Source organism: Pelodiscus sinensis, chromosome 1 (assembly GCF_052426305.1).
Source record: "Pelodiscus sinensis isolate ZL-2025 chromosome 1, ASM5242630v1, whole genome shotgun sequence".
Lineage (NCBI taxonomy): Eukaryota > Metazoa > Chordata > Testudines > Trionychidae > Pelodiscus > Pelodiscus sinensis.
The window spans coordinates 340,080,623-340,107,986 of NC_143052.1; the positions used below are offsets into that span (position 1 = coordinate 340,080,623).

The 27,364-nt window shown below is 43.9% G+C and overlaps 1 protein-coding gene across 1 annotated transcript; it reads right to left on the reverse strand.

Moving 5' to 3' along the window:
- Positions 1-2,645: 2,645 nt before the first annotated feature.
- Positions 2,646-24,714, reverse strand: AQP11 (aquaporin 11). Its single transcript, XM_006131933.5, has 3 exons — positions 23,632-24,714; positions 7,842-7,958; positions 2,646-5,556 (listed from the first exon to the last, which is right to left on the reverse strand). Exons 1-3 carry the CDS (start codon positions 24,227-24,229, stop codon positions 5,504-5,506), a joined length of 768 nt encoding a protein of 255 aa, XP_006131995.3. The 5' UTR covers positions 24,230-24,714; the 3' UTR covers positions 2,646-5,503.
- Positions 24,715-27,364: the final 2,650 nt, after the last annotated feature.

The window sequence follows — 27,364 nt, forward strand, 5'->3', positions numbered from 1 at the left end:
AAACAGGGCTAATATTCATCAATTTCTAAATAAATATTCAAGAGCAGAGAATTATCAACTGTGCTGGAGGGGTTTAAGCTGGAGACTTGTTGGGCCTGTCTTGAAGTAGTTCACTTGTGTATATTGGCCAAACGGGACACTGCCTGGTGCCTCAAAAGCTATGAATGAGACACATCCAGCCCATTTAATTAGTCCCATTAACATGGGTCTTACAGTTTAAAAAGTGCGAGGGAGGGAGTAAGAAAAAGTGGAAGGGTAGCAGTATGACCTATATTGGAACTACCTCTTTCATTTACAACCTATCCTGGAAAACAATCCCTCGCTCTCTCAGACTTTGGGAAACAGGCCAGTCCTTGTCTACAGACCGCCCTTTAACCTGAAACAAGTCCTTTCAAGTAGCCACACCATACCTCGCATACGTTCACCCGGGAACCTACCCCTGCAAACAAATCCTGTTGCCAACTCTGTCCACGTATCTCTATGAGCAATACCATCACAGGACCTAACCACATAAGCCACAACATCAGAGGCTCATATCACTGCACATCATCTAATGTGATATGTGCCAGCAATGACCCTCTGCCATGTATTTTGGCCAAACTAGACAGTCTGTGACAAAGGATTAATGGACACAAATCAGACATCAGAAATAACACACACAAACCCGTAGGGCATGGGGCAAGTTTTAAAAGGGGGACACTTCATAAATTTCTGAAGTGGCCCTGGGTCACCCTAGAAGGGGCAGGGCCAGGAGACTTCTCATGCTCGTCTCCTTCCTCTCTGCCCCCTCCCCCTCCCCTGGAATTTGATTGGCTTAGGGGTGGGGGAGCGTGTGACATTCTCCCCTCACATAGAATCTACAGCTGTTTTAAAGGCTTAAGGGTGAGGGGAGCAAGCAAAGTCACTCCCTGCCCCCGCTCTGCCAGAGGTACGACAGCTAGAGAGAGCCGCTGGCAGTCTTAAAACAGCTGGCATTTCCCTCGGATGCCACAGGCCTGGGGGTGGAGGAGCGCATGAGGTCTCTCGCCCCCGTCTTCACAGGTGGGTGTCAGAGAGAAATGCTGACTTTTAAAACAGCTGGTGTTTCTCTGTAGCCACCATGTGCCCTTGTTTGGGGGAAGAGGGGTAGAGAAAGTATTTTGTGCACTCCCCTATCCCCAGATCTCAATTGGGCAGGGGAGTGGCAGGGTGGCTGAGAGCCAGATCTAGTGGCTTGGCGGGACAGATCTGTCCTGTGGAGGCCCCTTTGCCCATCCCCGCTGATATGCATGGGGAGCTAGCCCTCCTCTCCCCCCGCCTTCTCCCCCTTGCTGCCTGGGGCCACCAATTGGTTAGGACCGGCCCTGCAGACACCCCCACAGATGGGCTGCTGCCACCCTGCACTGCTGCCTCTGTATCAGAAGGGAGGAAGCCAGTCCGTGAGGTGAGCTGTTTTTTAAATTGGCTCACCTCGCAGACCAGCTCCCGCCTGCTACCTCGCACTGCTGCCTTCAGTAGAGAAGCAGCAGTGCTGAGTGACAGGGGCTCCCCTGTAGTGAGGCCAACTGCACTGGCTGCTGGCCTGCCCTTGGGGCCTATCAAATAGGGGGTGTAACTGCTAAAATTTCATGCAGTTACACGACTATTCAATTACACAACAAACTAACACCCCTAAATTTTACAGTTACCCTGGGCCTGAATAAAGACATTAACTGATTAGTACTTTACAAAGCCAATTTCCCCTGCCTCTGACATCTGAATTTTTGTATCAAAAGTAGGGATGTTGATTAATGAATTACATGCTTCTTGAATACTCGACAAAAAAAACCTGTTGATTACCCAATTAATTGATAAGGGTTAGCACTGATACCACTCAATCCTGGTTTGTGCCAGGTCCTGGCAACTACCTGCACTATGGCTCTGCATTCCAGGCACTAAGAGCTGGCATAGGGGTTGAAGGACGTAACTGGTGCAAGCCTGGACTGAGCCAGCCTGTCGGCCAGCCTGCTAAGGGACTTACTTACAGAGCAGTTGTGTGTTTCTGTGTAGTTGATAATGTCAATCAATAAGCACCTACTTATTGGTTGTTTAGTCAAGCGTTTCCCAATGGCCGAGTTGTGAACCAGTGCTAGGCCCTGAACTGCTGGCAGCCGGAGCTGAAGCTGTCTGTTCGCAGTGGCTCTGGGGACTGGGGCTTTTGGCAGACGGGTAACATTTTATGTGCATTTTTGCTATGTGCATAATTAATAAACAAACATGCAAGTAAAAATGTTACCGGTCCACCAAAAATTTGTGAATGTGTTTTCCAGTCTGCGATATAAAAAATGTTGGGAAGCACTGATTTAGTCGAGTACATTATTACATCCCTAATCAAAAGGTATGAATGAAACACATCCAGCCCACTTAATTAGTTCCATTAACGCACATCGTACAATTGACAGAGACTTCTTTTGCTGTTATAGATACCTTGGATTCTGTTATTTTAACTTCAATGCAGCTGATGAGGTGGGTCTTACCCACAAAAGCTCATGATACTATATATGTTAGTCTCTGAAGTGCCGCAGGACGACTTGTTTTTAAAGTTTCATACTAACATGGTTAACCCTCTGAGACATTTCATCTCTGTGAATCCATGTGTTTACAATGCAAGGAAAAAAATACAAGACTGAGAACAAAACACTATATTTTAAACAAGTTATCTGAAGAAAGTATTAACAATAGAGAATTTCTCTCCAGAACACTTGCAGAACTAAAAGATTAAGAAAAGTATCTGTTCATTAAGGCTTAGTTCATTCAGTACCAAGTATTTTTACAGTGCAAAATCTTAATCAGGTCTGTTTTTGCAGCAGAATGAGGTCTGCAGCATAATCATGGCCAGAAATGTCTATTTCAGTGTTTAAAAGGCAGAATTTATTCATCCATAGTTTTATTTTTCAGAAATATTAATGAAATATTTTTGCCTTTTGGGCAATTTGACACATCACCTTGGTGTTACTAGTTTTTTGTTTGTTTGAATAAGAGTGTACTGAGTAGGAGTTTCACTTTTCCACAGGACAGATTTTAAATTTATAAGGAAAGTAATTGGGCAACAACAAAGCTGTAAATAGAGCTATAATACAGTAGAGTCCGATTATCCAACCTAAACAGGACCGACTGGTGGTTGGATTACTGAAAATGCTGGATGATAGAGACTCTACTGTAGCCAGCGCTGCTTGGTCCCCATCCCTGCCTGGCCCTGGCCCCTACAGCTCCCGGGCGCCCAGCCCCGCTCACTTCCCCGTGGCTCTCCTGGAGCCGCTCCTGCCAGCGCCGCTTCGTCCCCAGGTGCTGCAGGGAGGGGACAAAGCGGCGCTGGCAGGAGCGGCATCAGCAGCTTCAGGAGAGTGACGGGGCAGCTCTCCCAGCCTGTGCCCTGGAGCTGTTGATGCCTGCAGCTCCCGGGGACGAAGTGGCGCCAGCAGGAGTGGCATCAGCAGCTCCAGGGCGCAGGCTGGGAGAATGGCCCCCGTTCGCTGCCTTGTCGCTCTCCTGGAGACACTGATACCTGCAGCTCCCAAGGCCGAAGCGGCGCCAGCAGGAGAGGCATCAGTGGCTCCAGGAGAGCGATGGGGCAGCAAACAGGGCCATTCTCCCGGCCAGCGCCCTAGAGCTGCTGATGCCCCTCCTGCCGGTGCCACTCTGTCCCCAGGAGCTGCAGGGTAGGATAAAGCGGAATGTCGGATTACTGAAGGTCGGATAATCCAGACTCTACTGTATTAACCGTAGCAAATAGACTAAAAAAGTAAGTCAGCTCTTTTGCCAGTCATCTTAGATTCTGGAAATCCTTAACAATGTGTGAGAAATTTCAGATGTCTTTCTGGCTGTTCCTAAATGCATTTGGTTGCCTGAAACAAGGGTTTGCAGACCTGGACTAATGTAGACTGTTGAATAGATGCTATTTGTTTTTCAGCTCTATAGCTTACTAAGCCAGCATTATTGGAGTTGGCTCTGAAGTAAGACCATGCCTCATCTTAAGTCAAGAGGAAACTTAGCTGAGATAAGGCTAACATCTGAAACACTAGAAGATCATATGTAATATCTTACATATGGACAGCTATTCAAAACAAAAATCAAAATGTGCTTATCTGTAGCAATACTACTTTCTCTGAAAATTAACCAGATTGGCAACAGGCAAAATACCTAGAGGTATCCATAAAAATATTCACTCTACAGCATTTTAAAGACTGGGTGTGTTGGAGTTAGTTTAAATTCGGAATCTAACAGTGCAAAATCTCCTGACTGCTTTGTGAGAGTCCCGTGCTTCAGTGTCTGTTATATATAAAATTAGTTATCTTTATCCCCTTTCAAATCCACTAACCATAAATGGAGGAACACAACCAAACCCTCTAAATAAAGTTTTAAACAAAATGGTGATTTTGCACAGATGAGAGGGGCAAAGTGTTCAAAGTTAATGGTATTATAAAAGCATATATAGAGAAAAACATCATATGACAATGCAAACTACTGTGGAACGCTGACAACCTGTAGGTTGTGTTCACCACAACAAAGGTCTTTTCTGGTCAATTAGCTTGGTGTGCAGCAGGGGTACATTTTCTGAGGCAGCAGAAACTCTGCTCGTTATTTTTTTGTACAGCAGAGCACTGCTCCATGTAAAAGAAAAATACTAAATATGTGCACTGAGAGCCTTTAAAGAGAAAATAGAATCACAAGTGATTCAAGCTTTCTGAAAAGTCATCAGAGTATTTGCCTGTCTCTAGTACTGATTAAGTCTCCTATCAGATTTCTCTTGCTGATAATACTTACTAATCTTAGGCAAAGTTAACAATAGAAAATGAACTGCTGTCAATTAATCAGTACTCAGAAGAAGAGAAAACAAAAATAACTGAAGTATGGGCCTGATTCTGCAACTTTTACTACCAAACAGGATGGGGCCCTAGAGGTAGATTCCTCACAAAAGGAAAAGATGTATTACTACTCCTCAGTACCTTGTCTTTTTTTAGAGTGTTACCTCTGCATGTTCACACTTACGAGAAATGGTGTATCTTGTGTTAAACTCTGTAATCTTTCTAGTGAATATTATCCATTGGGGACACATGCCCCATGGTGCCTCCTTGCAGATGCTAAGTATGCTACAAGTAGGAATATGCAGTGGGTCATTCGAAGAATGAAGTTTTCAGAACTCACCCCTTCTCTTGTGGGTATTATATATGGATAGGATGTAATTAAACAGTAGAGGCAGATACCCAACCTCTTCAGATAATTGTGGAGATACACAAAAGTTGAGATTTTATATAGGTTTCACTTTCATGGTTCTCTCCATACAATTTGTTGTAATTAAATTCTACTGTGTAGTTCTAAGACTGTATTTCAAAACATATAATTATCTGGAAAATCTGTAAGAAAATCAGTGTTCTGAATGCCTGGTATCCAGGTGTCTTCTCTCTATGTACTGTGTTGCTGCACTTCAGTTGTTTTTAAGAGTCTTTTTAACAGATGTAATTCTAGAGTTTACCATTTTAAAATCTCACAGTATCAGAGGAAGAATTTCACCCCGCACAATGGCCACAAGTACTGTACCTGATGGGACAAAATACAAAAAGGCAGTTAAGTACATACATTTGAGGAATACACAATCCCAGTGCTATGTAAAGTAAAATAATTTAAAATGTGTTTGGGAGTCTGAAGAACAGTAGAAACTGACAAAAGAAATTTCTTGTAAAAAGTGACATGCAAATTAAACACCTTGGAAACAATCACATCAAACACAGTTTCCTACAAAGAGAAATCTTGAAGAACCTGTAGAAGATGACATCACTAATTAATTTTTCCTGGACAGATTTCTTACCCTAAGAATATATTATTCAAAGCAGATTCAGATTGTATGGAAAAATCTGCTTTTAAAAGCCAGAGTCCATAAGTTTAACTCACTTGAAAATACAACAGTAATCCAAAAAATCTCAACTAATGGACCAACTGATTCAATTAACCAGATTTCAGAGCCAGTCAGCACACTAAGTTAGTTTATTCTGTCACCGGGCCTCCTTTTCCAATGTTCTGTACTTCGACTTGCTAACTTCTTTTTGAAGCTGTTGGTGATGTCACATTGAATCCATAGGGAGGCAAGGATTGACATGTAGAAGTTAACAGGCCTTTTAAAAAAGAAGGTACTATCTTGTGTACTTTTGCTAGGTTGCTTTTTTAATATCCTAATTTTGTACTTAAAAATTACATCTCACCACTACTGGCCAGTTCTGTCCTCCAATAGGGTTCTATGGCAGCTGTGACATCACTAAAGTAGGGCATGTTTAGATTTCATAGAGTGCAAACTGCCACATCTGGAGTTTAATGATGAGGAAGGAGGAAAAGGTACATTTTTATATTAACAACACACTGGATGTTCTGTTATTTTGAGCAGTTAGTCCAACACTTAAGAAAAATCCAGTTTTCTTAATTTTTGTGTGTGTTGTAATTAAGTACTGTAGTACAGAATCTAACTGGGTAGACACCAGCTGATCAATTTCTGTCCATTTTCAAATTCTTTCAGGATATTTTTCACTTTCACAGCTCACCTTCCCTTTTAGGGTTTGCCAGAATCCAACAAATGTGGCTGATATTTTGTTGGAACCTGAACAGTCCTTTAGGATGTTGCACATCTCAAACCACAAGACTTTTAAAACAGAAGCACCAAGGCTGGCCAAATGAAAGATGAATATATCGAACTGTAATATCATTCTGGCAGAGCCAAAGTAGATGTGTCAATTTAAAACTGACCAGTTAAAATGCATGTCTGTCTGTCTTGCAAACCATTTGGAATTTTGCAGCTCTTTTCAAAGCACCCTGTGCCATATATGTACTTTACATTTAAGTTAATGATCACATAGTCAAAGAAAACACCTCACTTTTTCTTATAAGAAATAAAATAATTCCCCCCCCCCCCCCCACACCAAAATATTGATTCCAACAGCTATCTTACTATGGTGCTAAGACTGAGGCTTAAATCTCACAGGCAATTAAAAATTATGGCCCCTATTGCAAGCTTTACAGATGTATGTATGTATGTATGTATGTCTGCAGAACTATAGCAGTGCCGAGTGTATGATATTAGAAAGACAATGGCTGTGTCTAGACTGGCAAGTTTTTCCTCAAAAGCAGCTGCTTTTGCGGAAAAACTTGCCAGCTGTCTACACTAGCTGCTTGAATTTCCGCAAGAACACTGACTTCTTACTGTCTGAAATCAGTGCTTCTTGCAGAAATACTATGCTGCTCCCATTCAGGCAAAAGTCCCTTTTGCGCAAAGCTTTTGCGCAAAAGGGCCAGTGTAGACAGCTCAGATTTGTTTTCTGCAAAAAAGACCCGATTGCGAAAATGGCGATCGGGGCTTTTTTGCGCAAAAGTGCGTCTAGATTGGCATGGATGCTTTTCCGCAAAAAGTGCTTTTGCGGAAAAGCGTCCGTGCCAATCTAGACGCTCTTTTCCTCAAATGCTTTTAACGAAAACTTTTCTGTTAAAAGCATTTGCGGAAAATCATGCCAGTCTAGACGTAGCCAATATGTGTAAGATAGTAGCTTTCATTGAACCATCTTCTTTTGGTGAAAGACAAGCTTTCAAACTTATGTTTGTGTCTTTCACCAAGAGAAGTTGGTTCAATGAAAGCTACTATCTTACACATATTGTCCTTCTAATATAACTTTGAATATCCTGACTAGAATCAAATTCTAATCTTAATACTGCATTAATGTAGCTTTTATTTATTCAATTGAAAATGAAAATCTAGATTACTATCCTTTATTTTCACAATTTTTTCCCTGAACCTCATATTGTAACAACATGTTTTTTGAAGTTGGAAAAAAAAGGACACTTACCTAAGGAAGGTGCCATCCAATATACTAGTGAATAATCCCAGAATTTGTTACGAAAACAACTTGCATGTAATGAAAAGGCCAATGCTGGATTAAATATTGCTCCTGTGAGGTTTCCTCCTGCAATAAGTTTTAAACAAAATTAAACTAAACCATCTTCCTTGGTTTGTATTTCTTTGATTGGAAATATTCAGTACAGGACACAAATATTAATCCATGATACTAGATTAAATGTATATTTTGTTACTCTGATAATAAAAAACATTAGCAGAACTGATTTTAAATACAGTTTAATTCTGATTTGGTTTGTCTGGTCAGGTGAACTGGGGAGAACTGTTTTTTAAAACAAGTTTTTAAAAAGGTGTTTCTATAGATAGGCCTCTCTCTCTCTCTGACTGGGATGGTCTAGACAGTATTTGGTCCTGCCATGAGGGCAGGGGACTGGACTCGATGACCTCTCAAGGTCCCTTCCAGTCCTAGTATTCTATGATTCTATGACTGTCCTTGATCTATAATAACAAATTGTCTAGTAGCACCTTAAAGACTAACAAAACATGTAAATGGTATCCTGAGCTTTCGTGGGCACAACCCACTTCCACAAAAGCTCAGGATACCATCTACGTGTTTTGTTAGTCTTTAAGGTGCTACTAGATTATTGTTTAAGTTTTTCCTGCTACAGACTAACTCGGCTACCCCTCTGAAGCTCTTGATCAATAATATCAGTTCTTAGAGTGCCTCCTGAATAGTCTCTTGGGATGCACTGACCTGAGGCAGCTAGGACAGTGGAACATTCTGTAATTGTGCCTATTAGAAGTATCTTGCCCACCCCTCCCATTCTCAGATCCCTTGCCAATTAGGGGAACATGACTACAGGATAATCATTGGTGCTGTTGTTATCTCAGTTCCTTCCAATGGACACAGCATTAGACCAACTTAGATCTGTCTGTCTCCATATAAGTGCAAGAGTCTATAAATAAATACATTAATTAAATAAAATACTTTAGAAGTATTGTAGTCAGTACAGTTATACTTAGTTAAAAATTAAATATTAAAACAACATAGTTAACTTATTGATCATGATGGAGGTCAAAGTCAGAAAGCACATTCAAAAAAAGACCTGCATTGTTTCTGGCAATCTTTCCTTCTGAAGCACACATCTGGTGCTTAAAATGTTTTGGTGAAAATCACTCACTGGTACACTTCCAGATTACAGCACTTCCAGTCCTATGCTCCTCTCCCCCCATACCACCCCCCGCCCCCCCACTAGTACCTCCAAACCAGGAAGAACAGACAAAATAGATTTGCAGGTCTTTCCATTAAAAGAAGTGCTATCTGGTAAGCCTGTGGGATCTGAAAGCTCAAGAAGATCTGGCTTTAAAAGTAGGAGACCAGAGTCAAGGAATGGCTATGTCTACAGTATTTTTCAAGCACATTTCTACTACTGAAATTTAAAAGATGGTTACATGGAGAACAATCCATGCTTTCACAACTCACTGTGCACTAGATTTGGAATCAAGGTCCAATGCTCATTTTGGCAGGTCAATATTTCAATCACTGTTCAGTTTTAGGACTCTGTCTCCTTTTTTAGATACTGCTTTCCAAATTTCCCCAAGGGTGGCAATATGCAAAGGAAACTTTAAAAAATGTAGGTTGGTTATTTGTAGCTGAAGTTCTTTGATATACTTTCCGCATAGTCACATTCCCCACCTATCTTCCCTGCTTCTGTGGAATCCTAATTGTATCATTACTTGGTATTCTGCTTTAGCATTTATTCTCCAGTGTGTGCTCTGTCAGGAGGAGAAAGGAGAGGACCAAATGCTGCTAACAGGCACTGTTACTAGAAGGTTCCATCATTCTAGCTGCATCAAGTCAGCACATCCCAAGAGTGTTAACTATGCAGCATGCATAATGAAGAACTTCAGTTACAAGTAACCTCCAAATGCTGTTCAATGGAAGCATCTGAGTAAAATATTAATTCTATTTTTTGTTCCATTTACTTAATGATTTCTTATAAAACCTTCTGGCTTAGCAAGTAGGTTTTTGCTTTACAGAAATTAATAAACATAACTGCATATATAACCCATAGTAAGGCAAATTTAAAACAAAAACAACCCTATTATTGCCCAACTCCGAAACTAAATCCTGAAGCACATATGTGTACTTTGCATCTTTCTCTGTAGACTGCCTTAAAAGCCTTGGTCAAATGCCCAAAGGGAGCAAATTCCAAAGGTAACAGACTATAGATTGAGAGATCTGAACTCTGGACCTTGGGAATTCAGTGTAATAAACCATCAATTGAAGCTTGCATGAAATCTGACACACAATCCCGACTGCACATGATACACCTCACACCAAATGATAATAGGGATTGCAATCTTCATGTTAGGTTAACAATAACTTTTATAGAATGTTTAACATTCATAAAAATCAGAGAATCATAGAAACATAGGGTTGGAAGGGACCTTAAGAAGTCATCAAGTCTAGCCCCTTGCACTCCAGCAGAACAGGTGTTTATCTCATTTGTTTATTAATACTTCCAATGATGGGAACTCCATAACATCACTTGGAAGCCTATTCCAATGCTTTAACTACCTTTATAGTTGAAAAGCTTTTGCTAATATCTAACTTAAATATTGCTTGATGCAAATTAAGCTCATTACTTCTTGTCCTACTTTCAGCAGACATGGAGAACAATTGATATAGCCTTCCTGTTTTTAACAATCCTTTTATATATCAGAACACTTACCTGGTCACCACTCAGTCTTCTTTTCTCAAGAATAAATGTGCCCAGTTTTTTAACCTTTACTCATAGATCAGTTTTCTAAACCTTTTATCACTTTTTTTGCTCATGTCTGTACTCTTTACAGTTTGTCCACATCTTTCCTAAATTGTGGTGCCCAGAACTGGACACATCTTGAGAGAGGTCTGGGGGGGTACATCAACACAACTAGGGTTGCCAGGTAGACCCCGCCAAAAAACTGGACACACTGGATCATGGGGGGGGGGAGGCAGGGCTGGCCGGGAGGTGGGCGGGGCGGGGCGGGAAGCAGAGCTGGGGAGGGTCGGGGTCCGCAGGACTGGACGGGAGGAGAGGGGGGCCCGGAGGAAGGGGGCAAGAAGCAGACCTGGCGGGGGGGGGGGGGGGGGGTGCAGCCACTGGCCACAGCTGGAGTCCTTCAGGCCGCGCCCCTGGCAGGCATTCCCTTTACTTGTGAGCAGAAGCCGGGCAGGGCGGGGCTGGGAGCCACTATCCCCGCCCAGCTTCTGCACACAACCAGAGGCTCCCAGCTGGGAGACGGGGCCGCAACTAGCGCTGGGAGCCTCTGGTTGCATGCAGAAGCCCCCACCCTGCCCACCCAGCTTTGCACATGACCACAGGGCTCCCAGCGCCAATCACGGCCCCGCCTCCAGTCGCTCCCCGCCCCCGCCAGGCTTCCGTCGGGCATCCAGCCAGAAATTCAGAAAATACTGGACATTGCACATATCCGGTCTTTTCTGAATTTTTCTACCGGACAGATGGTGCAAATACTGGACTGTCTGGTAGAAAACTGGACACCTGGCAACCCTAAACACAACTGAAATTTGGAGAAAACTGAATTTTTCTGTTAAGTTTTACAGCACTTTATTATTTTTGTACTTTTTACACCCACAAATTTCATCGCCTGCACGGCTATGATTAAGTTGTTTAAACATGTGTTGCAATGGTAGAAAACATTTTGTGCATCTGAAAACTGTAGGTACTGGGGGTACTTATAATTTTTTTAAAGGGGTACTTTATAAAAAAAAAGGTTGAGAAACACTGCTCTAAACCACATTCCCCTAGTTTGCTTCTGAATATATCAGGTAGAACTGTTTCAAAAGTCTTATTAAAATTAAGATATGTCACATCTGCTGCTTCCCCCCATGCAACAGGTCAGTAATCCTGTCAAAGAAGGAAATTAAGTTGGTTTGGCATGTTTTGTTCTTGACAAATCCATTCTTGACTATTCTAACTTTATCCTTCAGGTGTTTGTAAATGGATTGTTTAATAATTTGTTCTGTATCTTTCCAGGTACATTATCGTATAGTAAGTAATTGCAAGGCAATAGCGGGGATGGGGGAATGTGTTTACATCCAATTTGCTTTATGCATTACTTAATTTTTTTTAAAATAGCCTAAACAGAGGGATGATCTTGAGATATGCCATGCATCTTTATTTCCATTCAATGTCAATAGGATGTCAATATGAAGTGAAGATGCTCATCATTTCTCAGGATTAGGCCCATAAAGACAAATGAAGTATATTATGGAAGCTAAATTAATCATTAAATGTAATACCACTTGCATTAGTAGAGTTATATCGGGCACAATTTGACCTTTGGGGTTTATTTGGTTTGTTTTTTGTTTTTAACTTTTGCTGTGTATTCTGGTGGTGGACATTTTGCTGAAGAGTGATATCTGCAAAGAAGAATTTTCATACTGATTTACAGCCTTGTTTGATTATCTGTGTAAGGGTTATTTTTGCAAATTTTACCCAGTATTAAGTCTTTCAAAACTTGCTTCTAATTTTCCCTGGATGATACTTTGTATGAATGTTACACTGCAGTGATTCCTGCTTTTTGTCCCAGGTAACTGTTACTTCTACCTCCTTCTGATATCCCATCCTGATTAACCAACTTGGGATCACAGTGTGAAATTTAAATAAGAGAAGCTCCAAGGTAATGCAGCACTGATGGGCTCAAGAAGAAATATTATGCTCTGCTACCACTGACATGCTATGAAATAATATACAAATATTAAAATGAAAATAAATTCCTAAATGAAGTTTCAAAATTCCAAAATGAGCATTTCTCATTTTGAAATACATCTGTTTCACCAGAATGCTCACTGAAATCCATACTGTTTTAAAATGCCTTGATTTTAATAAAAATGGCATTTTACATAATTGACCACATTCACACTCAATTTAAAGGTTCTAGTGATATGCAGCAGGATTCAGGGAAGGGTATATAAACCCTGGCAGAAATTAAGGGGAGAGATGACATGACTCTGTGTACCCTTCTGCCTGATCCCCACATCACAGCATCAAGAAGCTATCAGTCTAGCACTGTTTCTGCAACATGACGACATCATTGAGGGTACATCTACACTGCATGCTTATTTCAAAATAAACTCTCCTGGAATAGTTATTCCAAAATAGCTTATTTCAAAATTAGTCCGAGGCAGGCTTCCCTAATGTAGATGTGCTATCTTGATTTAGAGCCCCAGGAGGCAATGGGGAGGAATAACTCAAAATGGCCCTGGTAAAGGGCTATTGCGAAACAGCAGCAGTGGAGCATGCCTTATTTCAAAAGAGTTATTTCCTAATAGGTGTTATTTCTCGTAGAATGAGATTTACAGATTTTGGAATAAGCCATCTGTTATTTCGAAATAAGGAATGGCTCACATTATTTCGAAAAAATGCTAGTTATCTCAAAATCACGGTGCAGTGTAGATCCATGGTAAGATTTCAAGATTATTGGTGAGATGGACTTTGCAAAATTATTACCAAGAGATTAATTTTAATTGTTCATGTAATAATGTTAAAATTTATTAATCATTCTCAGGAATTTAAAATACCAACAGCTTTTCTGGCAACACATCAGATTTGTGTACTCCTGGAAAGTATGGGTACGTCTAAACTACATGGCTCCATCGACGGAGCCATGTAGATTTGTTTGTTCGGCAAAGGGAAATGAAGCTGTGATTTAAATAATCGCGGCTTCATTTAAATTTAAATGGCTGCCCCGCTCTGCCGATCAGCTGTTTGTCGGCAGATTGGGGCAGTCTGGACGTTCCCCTGCCAACACGAAAGCAAGGCCTTTATTGACCTCCCCGGTAAACCTCATCCTACGAGGCATAACGGGGAGGTCGATAAAAGGCTTTCAGGTTGGCGCGGGAGCATCCAGACTAGTGCGCTGAGCCGACAAACAGCTGATCAGCTGTTTGTCGGCTCAGCGCAGCAGCCATTTAAATTTAAATGAAGCCGCGATTATTTAAATCGCGGCTTCATTTCCCTTCGCTGATTAGCCTAATCTACATGGCTCCATTGATGGAGCCATGTAGTTTAGACACACCCTATATGCTATCCTTGGCAAACAGAAACAAAAACAAAGAGAAGGATTTAATTTAAACTTAATATTCATTCATTTGCCTGTCTGAAAACTGTTCCTTGAATGATTTATTTTAAGTTATCAATTTGAACATAAGAACGGCCATAATGGGTCAGACCAAAGGTCCAATTAGCTCAGTATTCTGTCTGGTGACAGTGGCCATTGCCAAGTGCTCCGGAAGGAATGAACAGAAGAGGTAATCAAGCAATCCCTCCCGTCACCTTAGGATAAATCAGACAGGATACAGAAACCTTAAGAACAAAATTCCTTTGCTCATCTACATACTATATTCACTATTAATTTTTGGGATAATTCAGTTTGGTTTTCTAATCTAGCGATCATAGAATCATAGGGTTGGAAGAGACAGGAGGTCATCGAGTCCAACTCCCTCCTAAAAGCAGGATCAATCCCATCTAAAATCATCCCAGACCAGGCTTTGTCAAGCCTGGACTTAAAGACGTCTAGGGATAAGGATTCCATCATCTCCCTAGATAACCCATTCCACTGCTTCACCACCCTCCTAGTGAAATAATTTTTCCTAATATATCCCCACCAAAGGAAGACCCACTCTTCATGTGTAATCTCTGTTGAAAGCAAGCCATACAGAAAAGATTGTACTGAAAGTAACTATTGTTTACTACTACTTCTGTTTCACCTTATTATTTTCTTTTCCTTTTTTTAATAATAAAATAGTCATAGATAGATATACAAGTGATTATTCTGCTTGTCTTACATCATGTCTCCTAAAACAAAGCAAAGCAAAGCAAAGCAAGGATCTCTTGTCACTTAAAATAATGGGGGTAACATTCCTGAACTGGCATTTATTAAAACAATTCTTAAGATCTGTCCTGTTGTTTCTTGTTACTCTGGACCAGTGATAGGAAACCTAGGCTAGCGAGTGGGCTGCATGAATGGCCCTCCATCTCAGTGAGCTGCAAGCTTGTCCTAGTTAGGGTAGCTTTGCTAAACATGCTCGCGTACCCAGAATTTGCAGGTTGTGCTGACTGAACCTTAGCAGTGCTCTTTAATTGGATGCACAGGGAGCGCATAACTCTTACAGTCAACGTTGTGTGCAGTCAGCACACACATCACTTCAAATGCCCTTGGTTTATGTGTGTCACTTTAGTAATACTGCTAGAAAAAAAACAATGTATATGGAACCAGCAGAATCTGGCAACCATGCATGTGGGCAATGGTAAACAAAATGTCTTGTGGACCACACACAGAACCCTGAAAGGCTGCATGTGAGCCGCAGATTACCCACCACTGCTCTGAATTATGTTTTTAGTAATTTTGGTGAATTGCTTGGTGCTTAATACCTTAAACCATCCTTTTCTGTCTGCACAATGTTTTGAATGATAATGCTTCCCAACTGGTTGTGCTAAGGCCATGTTTACATTACAAAATTATGTCAACCTAAGTTATGTTGGCATACAGTCCCTGCAGTTAGCGCATTGCTTGTGTGCATTCATGTTTGGCTCCTTGTACTGCCTGACAAGCCAAAACAAGTCACAGAGGGGTGACAAAGAACATTAGGTCAACTTCCGTAAAGAAGTGTTCTCCATTTCCCACTGCATAACTCTAGAGGGGACTTAAAATCAAAGTAGCAACCATACCTCTCTTGGTTGTTCCACAACATCACTACTTCTGCACAAGTAAAAATGATTAAATCAAAAGATGTGTCCTGCTACTTTGGGGGTGCCATCTCCATAATTTCAAAGTAAATTGCATACTTACCTATGGTTCTTTCCTCTGCATTGGGCTCACCTATGCTCAACTGACGGGATTGACTGGATTGCAGTAGAGTAAAAAAACAAACCAGATACTGGCTTGCTGTGCAGCAGGGTTCCCCCGCTGTGTGACTCCCATACTGCTACTCCTCTTCCTTGTATACCTCCTCCTCCTCGCTATTCATAGCAGGGGTCTGACACTCAGGTTCCTTGGAAATATGCACAAGTATGGTGAGGATGAGGTCTCCTCTCCACCAAGGATGATGTATAGTTCTTAGCAAAAGCAGATGATCTGTAACTCTGCACCACATTGACTGTTGGTCTCCCTGGCCTCCTGATATGTTTGTCATCCTCCTTTGCTTTTACACAGCACTGCTGCTGGTCCCTGTCATAGCTTTTCTCCTGCATCCCCTGAACCATCTGCCTGTAGAGGTCCACATACCATAAATACCATACCATGCACGCTTACAAAAGGATAAGACATTCATTGCCACGTAGCCTGAGAGCCAGAGAGAAAGAAATAGTTTGACTGACGGGTTGGGGAAAAAAAGCTGGTTTTGTTGGATTTCTGAAAACTGGTGCTATATAGACTCATAGACTTTAAGGTCAGAAGGGACCATTATGATCATCTAGTCTGACCCTCTGCATAATGCAGGCCACAGAATCTCACCCATCCACTCCTAGAATAATCCTCTCACCTATATCTCAGATACTGAAGCCTTCAAATAGTTTGAAGACCCCAAGATGCAGATAATCCTCCAGCTGTGATCTGTACCCCATGCTACAGAGGAAGGTGAAAAACCTCCAGGGCCTCTGCCAATCTACCCTGGAGGAAAATTCCTTCCTGATCCCAAATATGACGATCAGCTAAACCCTGAGCATGTGGGCAAGACTCACCAGCCAGACACCCAGAAAGTTCTCTATAGTAATTCCTATCATCCCTCCATTAACCTATTTATATCTGGTAATGTCTAATGTGGCTTCACTTATTAAGATAATAAGATGGCTATATACATGTAGTAAACAACAATAGACTAATTAGAAACAACTACACAGAGTCTCTGTCCACTCATTTCTCTGAACCATCTGACACTGAGACTACACAACTTACTTTCATGTAAGCTATCAGATGGTAATATTTTCACCACTTTTCTGCTTCAGCCACTGCAGATATTCAAAAAACAGCAAAGTACATTTTGTGATGTCTTAACATAGACAGAATCTGTTATTCTCACTCATTTTCCTCAAAATGGCACACCACAAGTTCAAAACAAAATAGCAGATGAGTGCATTGTAATATAATTATAAATAAAATAAAATAAAAGATGGTTGCTAGAGCTCCCATTACCTAAGGCTGCATCTAAGCCAGACTGTTTTCTGATTTTAAAAAAATGCCAATTGTTGCAAATATTAGCGCATCTCTATCAGACTCTTTGGCGGGCACAAGGATTGTTAGGAAGAGATGGGATCCATCTAACAAAGAGAGGAAGAAGCATCTTCGCAGGCAGGCTTGCAAACCTAGTGGGGAGGGCTTTAAACTAGGTTCATCGGGGGACGGTGACCAAAACCCTGAGGGGAGTGGGAAAGTCGGATACCGGGAAGAAATGCAGAAAGGAACGAGCAAGAAAGGAGGACCCCTGATTCGAATGGAAAAGATAGGGCGATCAACTGGTTATCTGAGGAGTTTGTACACTAATGCAAGAAGCCTGGGAAACAAACAGGAAGAACTGGAGACCCTGGCCCAGTCCAAGAAATATGATTTAATTGGGATATTAGAGACTTGGTGGGATGACTCGCATGACTGGAGCGCTGTCATGGAAGGGTATAGACTGTTCAGGAAGAACAGGCAGGGGAGAAAAGAAGGACTTGCACTATATGTAAGAGAGCACTATGATTGCTCTGAACTCCTGTATAAAGAGGGAGAAAAACCTGTTGAGAGTCTATGGGTTAAGTTTAAAGGAGCAAACAACAGCAGTGATGTTGTGGTTGGTGTCTGCTACAGGCCACCGAATCAGGTGGATGAGGTAGATGAGGCTTTCTTCGGACAACCGAGAGAAGCTTCCGGATCGCAGGCCCTGGTTCTCATGGGGGACTTTAATTACCCTGACATCTGTTGGGAAACCAATACGGCAGTACACAGGCAATCCAGGAAGTTTTTGGAGAATGCTGGGGATAATTTCTTGGCACAAGTGCTAAAGGCTCCAACCAGGGGCCATGCGCAGCTTGACCTTCTGCTCACAAAAAGGGAGGAACTAATAGGGGAAGTAGAGGTGGGTGACAACCTAGGAAGCAGTGATCATGAGATGGCAGATTTCAGAATCCTGACCAAAGGAAGAAAAGAGATTTTGACTCCCTCAGAGACTTGTTGGGCAGAATCCCCTGGGACGCTAACATGAAGGGGAAAGGAGTCCAAGACAGCTGGCAGTATTTTAAAGAAGCCTTATTGAAGGCACAGAAAGAAACCATCCCGACGTGTAGCAAGAGAGGCAAACGTGGTAGGAGACCGGATTGGCTTACACAGGAAATCCTTGGTGAACTTAAGCACAAAAAGGAAGCTTACAAAAAGTGGAAACTTGGACAAATGACCAGGGAGGGGTTTAAATGTATAGCTCGAGAATGCTGGGGGGTTATCAGGAAGGCGAAAGCACAGATCGAATTGTGACTGGCTAAGGATGTGAAGGATAACAAGAAAGGTTACCACAGGCATGTTAACAAGAAGAAGGTGATCAGAGAGGGTGTGCGGCCCCTACTGGATGAAGGAGGTAACCTAGTGACAGATGATGTGGGAAAAGCTGAAGTACTCAATGCTTTCTTTGTCTCTGTATTCACGGACAAGGTGGGCTCCCGAACTAATGCGCTAAGTGACGCAAGATGGGATGAAGATGGACAGCCCTTGGTGGGTAAAGAACAGGTTAGGAACTATTTAGAAAAAAATGTACACAAATCCATGGGTCCGGACTTAATGCATCCGGGGGTACTGAGGGAGTTGGCAAATGTCATTGAGGAGCCTTTGGCCATTACCTTTGAAAAGTCATGGAGATTGGGAGAAATCCCGGATGATTGGAAAAAGGCAAATGTAGTGCCCATCTTCAAAAAAGGGAAGAAGGACGATCCAGGGAACTATAGGCCGGTCAGACTTACCTCGGTTCCTGGAAAAATCATGGAAGGGATCCTTAAGGAATCCATTTTGAGGCACTTGGAAGAGAGGGAAGTGATTAGGAATAGTCAGCATGGATTCACAAAGGGAAAGTCGTGCCTGACCAATCTGATTAGCTTCTATGATGAAGTAACTGGCTCTGTGGATGTGGGAAAGTCAGTGGATGTGATATACCTTGACTTTAGCAAGGCTTTTGATACGGTCTCCCACAATACTCTTGCCAGCAAGTTAAGGGAATGTGGATTGGATAAATGGACAGTAAGATGGATAGAAAGATGGCTAGAAGGCCGGGCCCAGCGAGTAGTGATCAACGGCTCGATGTCAGGATGGCGGTAGGTTTCTAGTGGAGTGCCCCAAGGTTCGGTTCTAGGACCGGTTTTGTTCAATATCTTTATAAATGACCTGGATGAGGGGATGGATTGTACCCTCAGCAAGTTTGCGGATGACACTAAGCTAGGGGGAGAGGTAGATATGCTTGAAGGCAGAAATAGGGTCCAGAGTGACTTAGACAAATTGGAGGATTGGGCAACAAGAAATCTGATGAGGTTCAACAAGGACAAGTGCAGAGTCCTGCACTTGGGACGGAAGAATCCCAAGCATTGTTACAAGCTGGGGACCAACCACTTAAGTAGTAGTTCTGCAGAAAAGGACCTGGGGGTTACAGTGGATGAGAAGCTAGATATGAGTCAACAGTGTGTCCTTGTAGCCAAGAAGTGCTAATGGCATATTAAGTTGCATTAAGAGGAGCATTGCCAGCAGATCCAGAGATGTCATTATTCTCCTTTACTCTGCTCTGGTGAGGCCAGATCTGGAGTATTGTGTCCAGTTTTGGGTCCCCCATTACAAAAAGGATGTGGACGCATTGGAGAGGGTCCAGCAGAGGGCAACCAAAATGATTAGGGGGCTGGAGCATATGACTTATGAGGAGAGGCTGAGGGAGTTGGGGCAAAGGAGGGGAGCCTTTGAGATCATTTTGCTGTAGTTGGACTATTTCACTAGGAGGGTAGTGAAGCTCTGGAATGGATTACCTAGGGAAATAATGGAGTCTCCATCCCAAGAGGTGTTTAAGTCTTGGCTTGACAAAGCCCTGGCCGGGTTGATTTAGTTGGGATTGGTCCTGCCTAGAGCAGGGGGCTGGTCTTGATGACCTTCTGAGGTCTCTTCCAGCTCTATGGTTCTATGATTCTATTACTGTGCTAGGAGTGCCAATGAAGAAAAAAGAGAGACAGTCCATCTGCATTTTTCTATGGATAGTAGTATTACCACCATTGATACCAAAGATGAATTTGTACCAGTTGGGAAATTTTTCAGAAAAAAAAATTAGCACAGACATGTTAGCCCCGCTTTTATTGCCCACATACCTGAGCTCACAAAGTTCTCAGTGAAACTTGTTTAACTGTTCGTTATCGTCTGCCAAAATTCCCAAGTGTAAAAAAATATTTTTGTAAGCCTGGAAATCACAAAGTCTTAGACTTCCCTGACAAAAATGTGGCCTTACCTATTGACAATCCTGTGGGCTATCATTTTCCATGAATGTTTATTTGAGCATTGCCTAGACTCATAATATGACTTGGCAACATAATCCCCAGTTAGCTCCTGGGGGCAGTATGAGTCCTCTGGGACTGCTGTGGCTCTATACTTTAAATACAATAAGGGTATGTCTAGACTGCATGGCTCCGTCGACGGAGCCATGTAGATGAGTTTACTAGACATAGGAAAATGAAGCAGTGATTTAAATAATTGCCGCTTCATTTACATCAAAATGGCTGCCTCGCTGTGCCGATCACCTGTTTGGCAGCACAGCGGGGCAGCCTAGACACGCCACGGTTGACAAGGGAAGCCCTTGTTGACCGCTCCAGTAAACCTTATTTCACGAGTCATAACGGAGCGGTCAACAAGGGCTTCCTTGTCGACCGCGGCGTGTCCAGACTGCCCCGCTGTGCTGCCAAACAGCTGATCGACACAGCACGGCACCCATATTGATGTAAATGAAGCGGTGATTATTTAAATCACCGCTTCATTTTCCTATGTCTAGTAAACTCATCTACAAGGCTCCGTCAATGGAGCCATGTAGTCTAGACATACCCTAAGAGCCTTCTGGGCTTTTACTACATTAAAGTACAGAGCCGCAGCGGGGTTAGCTCCCAGGGCTGGCACGAGCTAGGACTAAGCAAGTCCAGCTTGCACCGGCTCCGGGATTACTGTAGCTCCCCCCACACCGCTGTGGGAGCTGGCTTTTTAAGCCAGCCTATGCTGATCAGGTAGTTGACTACTCAACTAATCGCTTACTTCCCTGGGAGGTAGGATCTGGCCAGGAGGTAGGGCGCAGGAGTGGGCTGGGACTGGAGGGTGTCTGGCTGGGAGGCTGGGTGCAGGAGCAGGCTGAGGGGGGGGCTGGTCTGGGAGTGAGGGTGTAGGAGTGGGGTGAGGGCATGAGGTCTCAGTGGGAGGGGAGAGGGGGCCATTTACTTTGCTCTGTGTCTCTCCCTGCTCCCAGGCACTACAACTCCCACTAGCTGTGATTCCAACCAATGGGAGCAGCAGGGAAAGCTTTCAGGTAAGCCATTTCCAACGCTACCATTCCTCCAATTGGGGGAAGGAGGAGTGGCAGCACTGGGAGTCACTTCCTTTCCCCGTAACCCAGATCTGGCCCACAAGGCTCTCCTTCCCCTCACAGTGGGAAGCCTGCGATAGTGCTCCAACCTGGTGGAGGAGAGGTGCGGGGTTGGAGTGCCAGCAGGGGTTCCCAGCTGCGTTGGGGGTAAGGAGAGAGTACCACACTTTATCACAAAGTCTGGACCACACTTTAAGAACCACTGCTCTATGATAGTGCTTCTCAAACTTCTTGGTCCATGGCCCACCCCGCTCAATGCAAACCTTTCCATGGACCACCAGCCAACCACGCACGAATAATGAAACAGATTAAGCACTTTATCACGTTAGTTTACCAAACTTCATTTTAAATAAATTAATATTTTAGTTTATGTCCAAAACCAAAGGTTTCAACGTTGTCTTGGTTTATGGCAGGGGCGGGGAACCTTTTTTGGGTCAGAGGCCACTGACTCTCAGAAAAATCAGTAGGGGCCACACAACCCACTCCTGCACCTTCCCTCCCTCTAAAAAATCCAACCCTCACTGATGGACCCCCAGCTGATTCACCTCACTGCCCTGATGCTCCAGTCCCAAAGGAAGGGAGGGGGGTAGGGAGGAATAAGTTTCAGAGCTTTCCACAGGCCAGATTAACTCTTCTGGGGTGCCAGGGTTAATAGATTTTGTGAGCCTCTGTAGGCTCTGGGGTTGGGCCAAAAATGAGGGGTTCTGTGTGCAAGAGGGGCTCAGGATGGGAATTTAGGAAATGTGAGGGAGGAGGGTTCTCAGTGAGAGGTAGGGTATAGGAGCGGGCTGGGAGTGGGGTGCCTGGCCAGCAGTGAGGGTATAGGAGCGGGTTGAGGGTGGGGGAGTTTGGAAGGGAGGGAAGGTGCAGGAGCGGGTCGGGGGTATGCCTACATGGCTTTGTGCCCACACCGCTCACAGGCACCACCTCCCGCTGCTCCCATTGGCTGTAATTCGGAATAACAGGAGCAGCAGGGAACGCTTCCAGGCAGCACTTCCCTGTGCCACCTTTCCCCCAGCTGCAGGCAGGGGAGAGCTGCAGCGCACAGAACCACTTGCTCCCCCCACAAGCTAAATCCGGTGGCGAGGCTCAGTGCTGTCTCCTTCACATGCACACACAGTGGGAAGCTGGCACTGGTGCTCCCACCTTGCAGGGGAAGGTTGGGGCGGGGAGACTGGAGCACCAGTGCAGGCTCCCCGCTGCAAGGGGGCGTGGTGAGCCTTAAACCGCAGTTTAAGAACCACTGCTCTATGAGGACCAGTCAGTGGGGGGGTGTGACATGACACAGACTTTGGCTTACATATATATTTGCTAAATTACAGAGGTCTGTTAATAACCAGAAATCTTGTGTTCTATTTTATGCTGTCAGGATACAATAATGCCTCTTCTAAATCTTTAGCCTTTGTCTTCAAAACTTCACTTAAGTATGTCATTGAAAATTGCTAAGCTTGTTTCTGCAAATCGTCATGGATTTTTTTCCAGTCTTCCTGGTCTTCTTTAGACTAGAGTTGCTGGTTGCACTGTAACTTGAATTAATTGATTGCCAATTAATACTACTGCATACATTTGAGAGACATTGTTCCAGGTCATGATTACAAAATTTGTATCCACAGCTAATCAATCCACTAACATGGTCAACAGATATCCACAGATTTACAGGATTCTAGTCACGGTTTACCTGAGATTTCAGTGTAATATGCCTAATTAAGTCATGCTGGAGCAAAACCTGCTTTACAGCATTTGGTAACACAAGTTTTATGAAAGAGGTCATGCAATATAAAGTTATATTATGAAAAGATTTTTCTTTGTATTTCAGTAAGATATTTAAAAGATCCATCTGGAGAAACTCTTTACACTTAGTTTTACCCATTTTTTAAGACAAAATATTTAGAACAGAGATTTTTATTTCTTTTCATTAATAGGCCCAATGCTGCAATGGGATCCATGCAGGTAGACTTTTACATCTATACAGAGTCCAAATGAAGTCTCCCCATCTTTTTCAGTTTACTGGATTAAGGTCTTTGTCCAGTGTGTTTTATCAGCTGTATAGCACAGCAACAGCACTATGGAAACAAGTTTGCATGCACACATATTTAAAACATCGCTTAATTAAAAAATATCTAGAACTTGAAACAATCATGGAGAAAAAAAGGTAACTAACCTCCATACACCAGCATAGTAATGAGAAGAGCAATCAGGTGGACTCTGAGCCTGGGTTTAACTGACTCGATTTGCAGTATGGTCAGCTGGAACGCAGTAGAGAAGAGCAGCTCTATGCAAAAAGCCTGGGTCTCCGTGGTTTGGATGGGATTACTGCAGCCCTCAGCCAGTGCCTCAGAGTGCACCTGGATGATCCCCATGGACCAGATGCGATGGACGTAAATTCTAGCTAGCACTGCACCAGTGAACTGAGCTCCAATCTTCAGCCCGCCCTGCTTGACTGAAACCCCACTATCCAAGATTTGTTGCAGGGTGCCACAGGGATTGCATGTACTGCCTGTCAGAGTCAATCCATGCAGGACGGTAAAAACATAGGTGAGGGTGAGGGCAACATGCGGCTTGGGCTGTACATTGGCCAGCAGCCGGAGCTCATTGGTGCAGGCACAGATTTGGAAAGTGGCAAACATCTCCAGGAGAAAGGTGCGAGGGCGAGGGCGCCGGGTGTGCATAAGGCGTCGGGTCAGCTTCCGGCACCCTCCTGCCAACATCATAGCGGCAGCCATCAGCAGGAGCGAGATCCAGGTCTCATCGAGAACCATAGTGAGGCCCAGGCCGAGGGAGACCAGGACGTCTCCCAGCACAGGGGCAACTGCACTCAGGTCCTGGGCTCGTCCCTCTCCAGCCCTGCTGCCTGGGCAGGGGGCCTCCGCTTCCCTCAGGGGGGTGTCTCAGCTGATGCCTCCCGCCTGCCAACCCCCCACAGCCAGTCGGGGTGTGTGTACCTAAGTTGCTTCCCCCCCCCCTCAGCCCGTCGGGGGTGGGTGTCTAAGCTGCTCCCCCCACAGCCAATCGCTACCCCTCCTCCGCGCAGTGCCACACAGCGCCCCTTCCCCACCCCGCCACACAGCAGCAGGAGGCGCCGCCACCGTGGCAGCGCCGCGCTGGGACCCGGGGCGGCGCAGCGAGGAAGCAGCCTTCGCTCCGGGCCAGGGGCCGCCTGTCGGGCGGGATAGAAACGAGCCCCCGGAGCGAGCCGGCGCGTGCGCACACGGCGCGTTGCCTCCTGTGCCTGGCTGCCGAGCCGGCGGCTCTGCGGACTGGGCTCGGGAGCTCGCGCTGCCGCTTGTGACCGTTGGTCCGGTGAGGTGACGGTCACGCGCTTGCTGAGGGACGGAGGGAGGGGCTTGGTCCCGTGCCTAAGGCCGCGGGAGAAGGGGCCGGGTTCGGGCGCGCGGAGCTAACTCCGCACACAGCGGTGCGGGCCCCGCACACAGTCACGGGGAGGAGCCGCTGCCGCCTCACTCCCTGTTTCTCCTGCTTCTGCCCTCAGCCTTACTGGGGCGTCTTGACGTCAACCGGCATGACATGACCCTCGTGTCTCTGCGGGGATCGGCTCGCCCGTCGGCTCCCGTCACCATTCAGGCCACTCACTGCACTTGTGCGTCTCCCCGATGCTCCAGCCGAGGACACCCCTTCCCGCTCCCCGGGCTTTGCCTTTCTGGCCCCCGGCATGTGGCTACCCCGCTCGCTGTGTTATTCCCACCCCTGATGGGTTGCTCAAGGTCACCACCCGCTTGCTGTCTCTTCAGAGAAGGGGTAGCAGTGGGCCTGCTCACAACGATCAGTACCACACAGGTCTGCCTACACAAGCCTACTGTATTCTCAAGGGGAAAAGCACGACGGAAGAAAAAAAACATTAAGAACACTAAAAGAACTTACCTGCATGCTCATAAGCTTATCAGAGATCTCGCTACCTTTCATATGGATTCTAGCATGGGCAGCCCCTCAAATCTCCATCCACAGCACATTCCTTGTGGTTGCAGGTTCATCACAGCTTTTAAGGTGAGAACATGCACTCAGTCCACACTATACATGTTCAGGTCATTTATCTAGAGCAGGCATGTCCAAAGTCCGGCCCGCGGGCCAATTGCGGCCCGTGTTCTGGTTTAATACGGCCCCCCGGGTAATTTGGCAATATCTATCTTTTATGGCCCCCAACGAATCCATATATATTGAGATGAATACATTGTAAAATCTCAGTTAATGTCAGTTGGTCTAAATCAGTTATAAATATATTTGGACACAACATGTATACTTGGTGTTATGTTCCTGTTCATATTTTTTGAACTTAAAAGTTGACAGACAACCTTTATTACCAATAATATGTCATGTACTTTACAATGTTCCTGACATATATTTCAGCTTCCTGGATTTTTTTTTTCATCTGGCCTTCAGATATGAAAGGCAGAGTGATTTAACACCTGTTTAGATTTGTCATCCATGTGACAAAATGAAAAGTATGCCATTTGCAATAAAATTTGCATAAAATAGTTAATTTGCATTTAATTTTAATGGTTCAAAGAATGTCAGGCAAAATGGTCGGCCCTCACGCATGTTCACTTCATCAAATCTGGCCCTCTTTGAAAAAAGTTTGGACACCCCTGATCTAGAGTTTCCAGAAGCCAGTGATTAGTATACAATGGCTCTCTCTTCACATGGTGTATCTTCAAAAGTTTGACTTTAGGCGGGAAAAATTTGCATCCTCCTCACTAACAAGGTACTTTTTAGGAAATTGACTTCACACATATTGTTCCAAAAGCCCTTGACTTTCCTAATACCTTGCATTCCTCTTGTCATCCTGCTAACAAAGTTCCCTACAACTTCATGTTAGTATATAAGCATTTGCATTTTTAATACAGGGAACTACAAATGCATTATGGTTCTCCAGACATGATATGTGAAGTCTTAAGCAGAAGCTGAAAATAAACTCCTCTAAACACTGTGATATTGAGCAAGAATCTGATCCTTAGCTGAATTTTATAAACTAGTGTGTATACTGTTCCTTTGTAGTTGTGATCCTAAGGTAAGAAAGCACATTATCATGCTACTGAGTGGTCAATAAAAAGATTGGTTCCAGAGTGTTTTCTGTGCTTTGAAACTGAACCGCTGCTGTCCAGTGGTTATCAATGACTGTTGCAGCTGAGCTAGTACTAAACATAATGTATCTGCAAGGATAGAAAAGGACAGAGTTTAGCACACTTGTGCATATGTACACATAATTTTCCAGAAGATGGCAGCAAAGATTACATTATGTTTTCACATTTTTCAAAAATTATTTTCTGACTTGAAATTTGTTGAACAAGTTCATATAGACAGTAATTTTCTTGCGGAGGTAATGCCTACTCTGATGAATATGTTGCTTTCCACCAACAAAAACAAAACCTTACTTTCATCTTAAAGTCAGTATAATGTTCAGATTAAAGGTGCAAAATCATCTCAGAGTAAACAGAATACAATCATTTCTCTCAACTGTGTCTTCCCACCTGTTCTTTTGCTGATCCCTGCCAGTGTTGAATCAGCACAGCAATGCTTCTTAGGTCCTGATACTGTTTTGGAGTCAGTGGGACTGCAGGGCACTCAGGATCTCATGAGATCAGACCCAGGATAACTTTGAGGAGGAGGAATTGGTTTGGTTTAGTTTAGAAAAGAGAATATTGAGGGGGGGCATGATAGTTTTCAGGTATCTAAAAGGGTGTCATGAGGAGGGAGAAAACTTGTTCATCTTGGCCTCTGGGGATAGGACAAGAAGCAATGGACTTAAACTGCAGCAAAGGAGGTTTAGGTTGGACATTAGGAAAAAGTTCCTAACTGTTAGGGTAGTCAAACACTGGAATAAATTGCCCAGGGAGGTTGTGGAATCTCCATCTCTGGAGATATTTAAGAGTAGGTTAGAT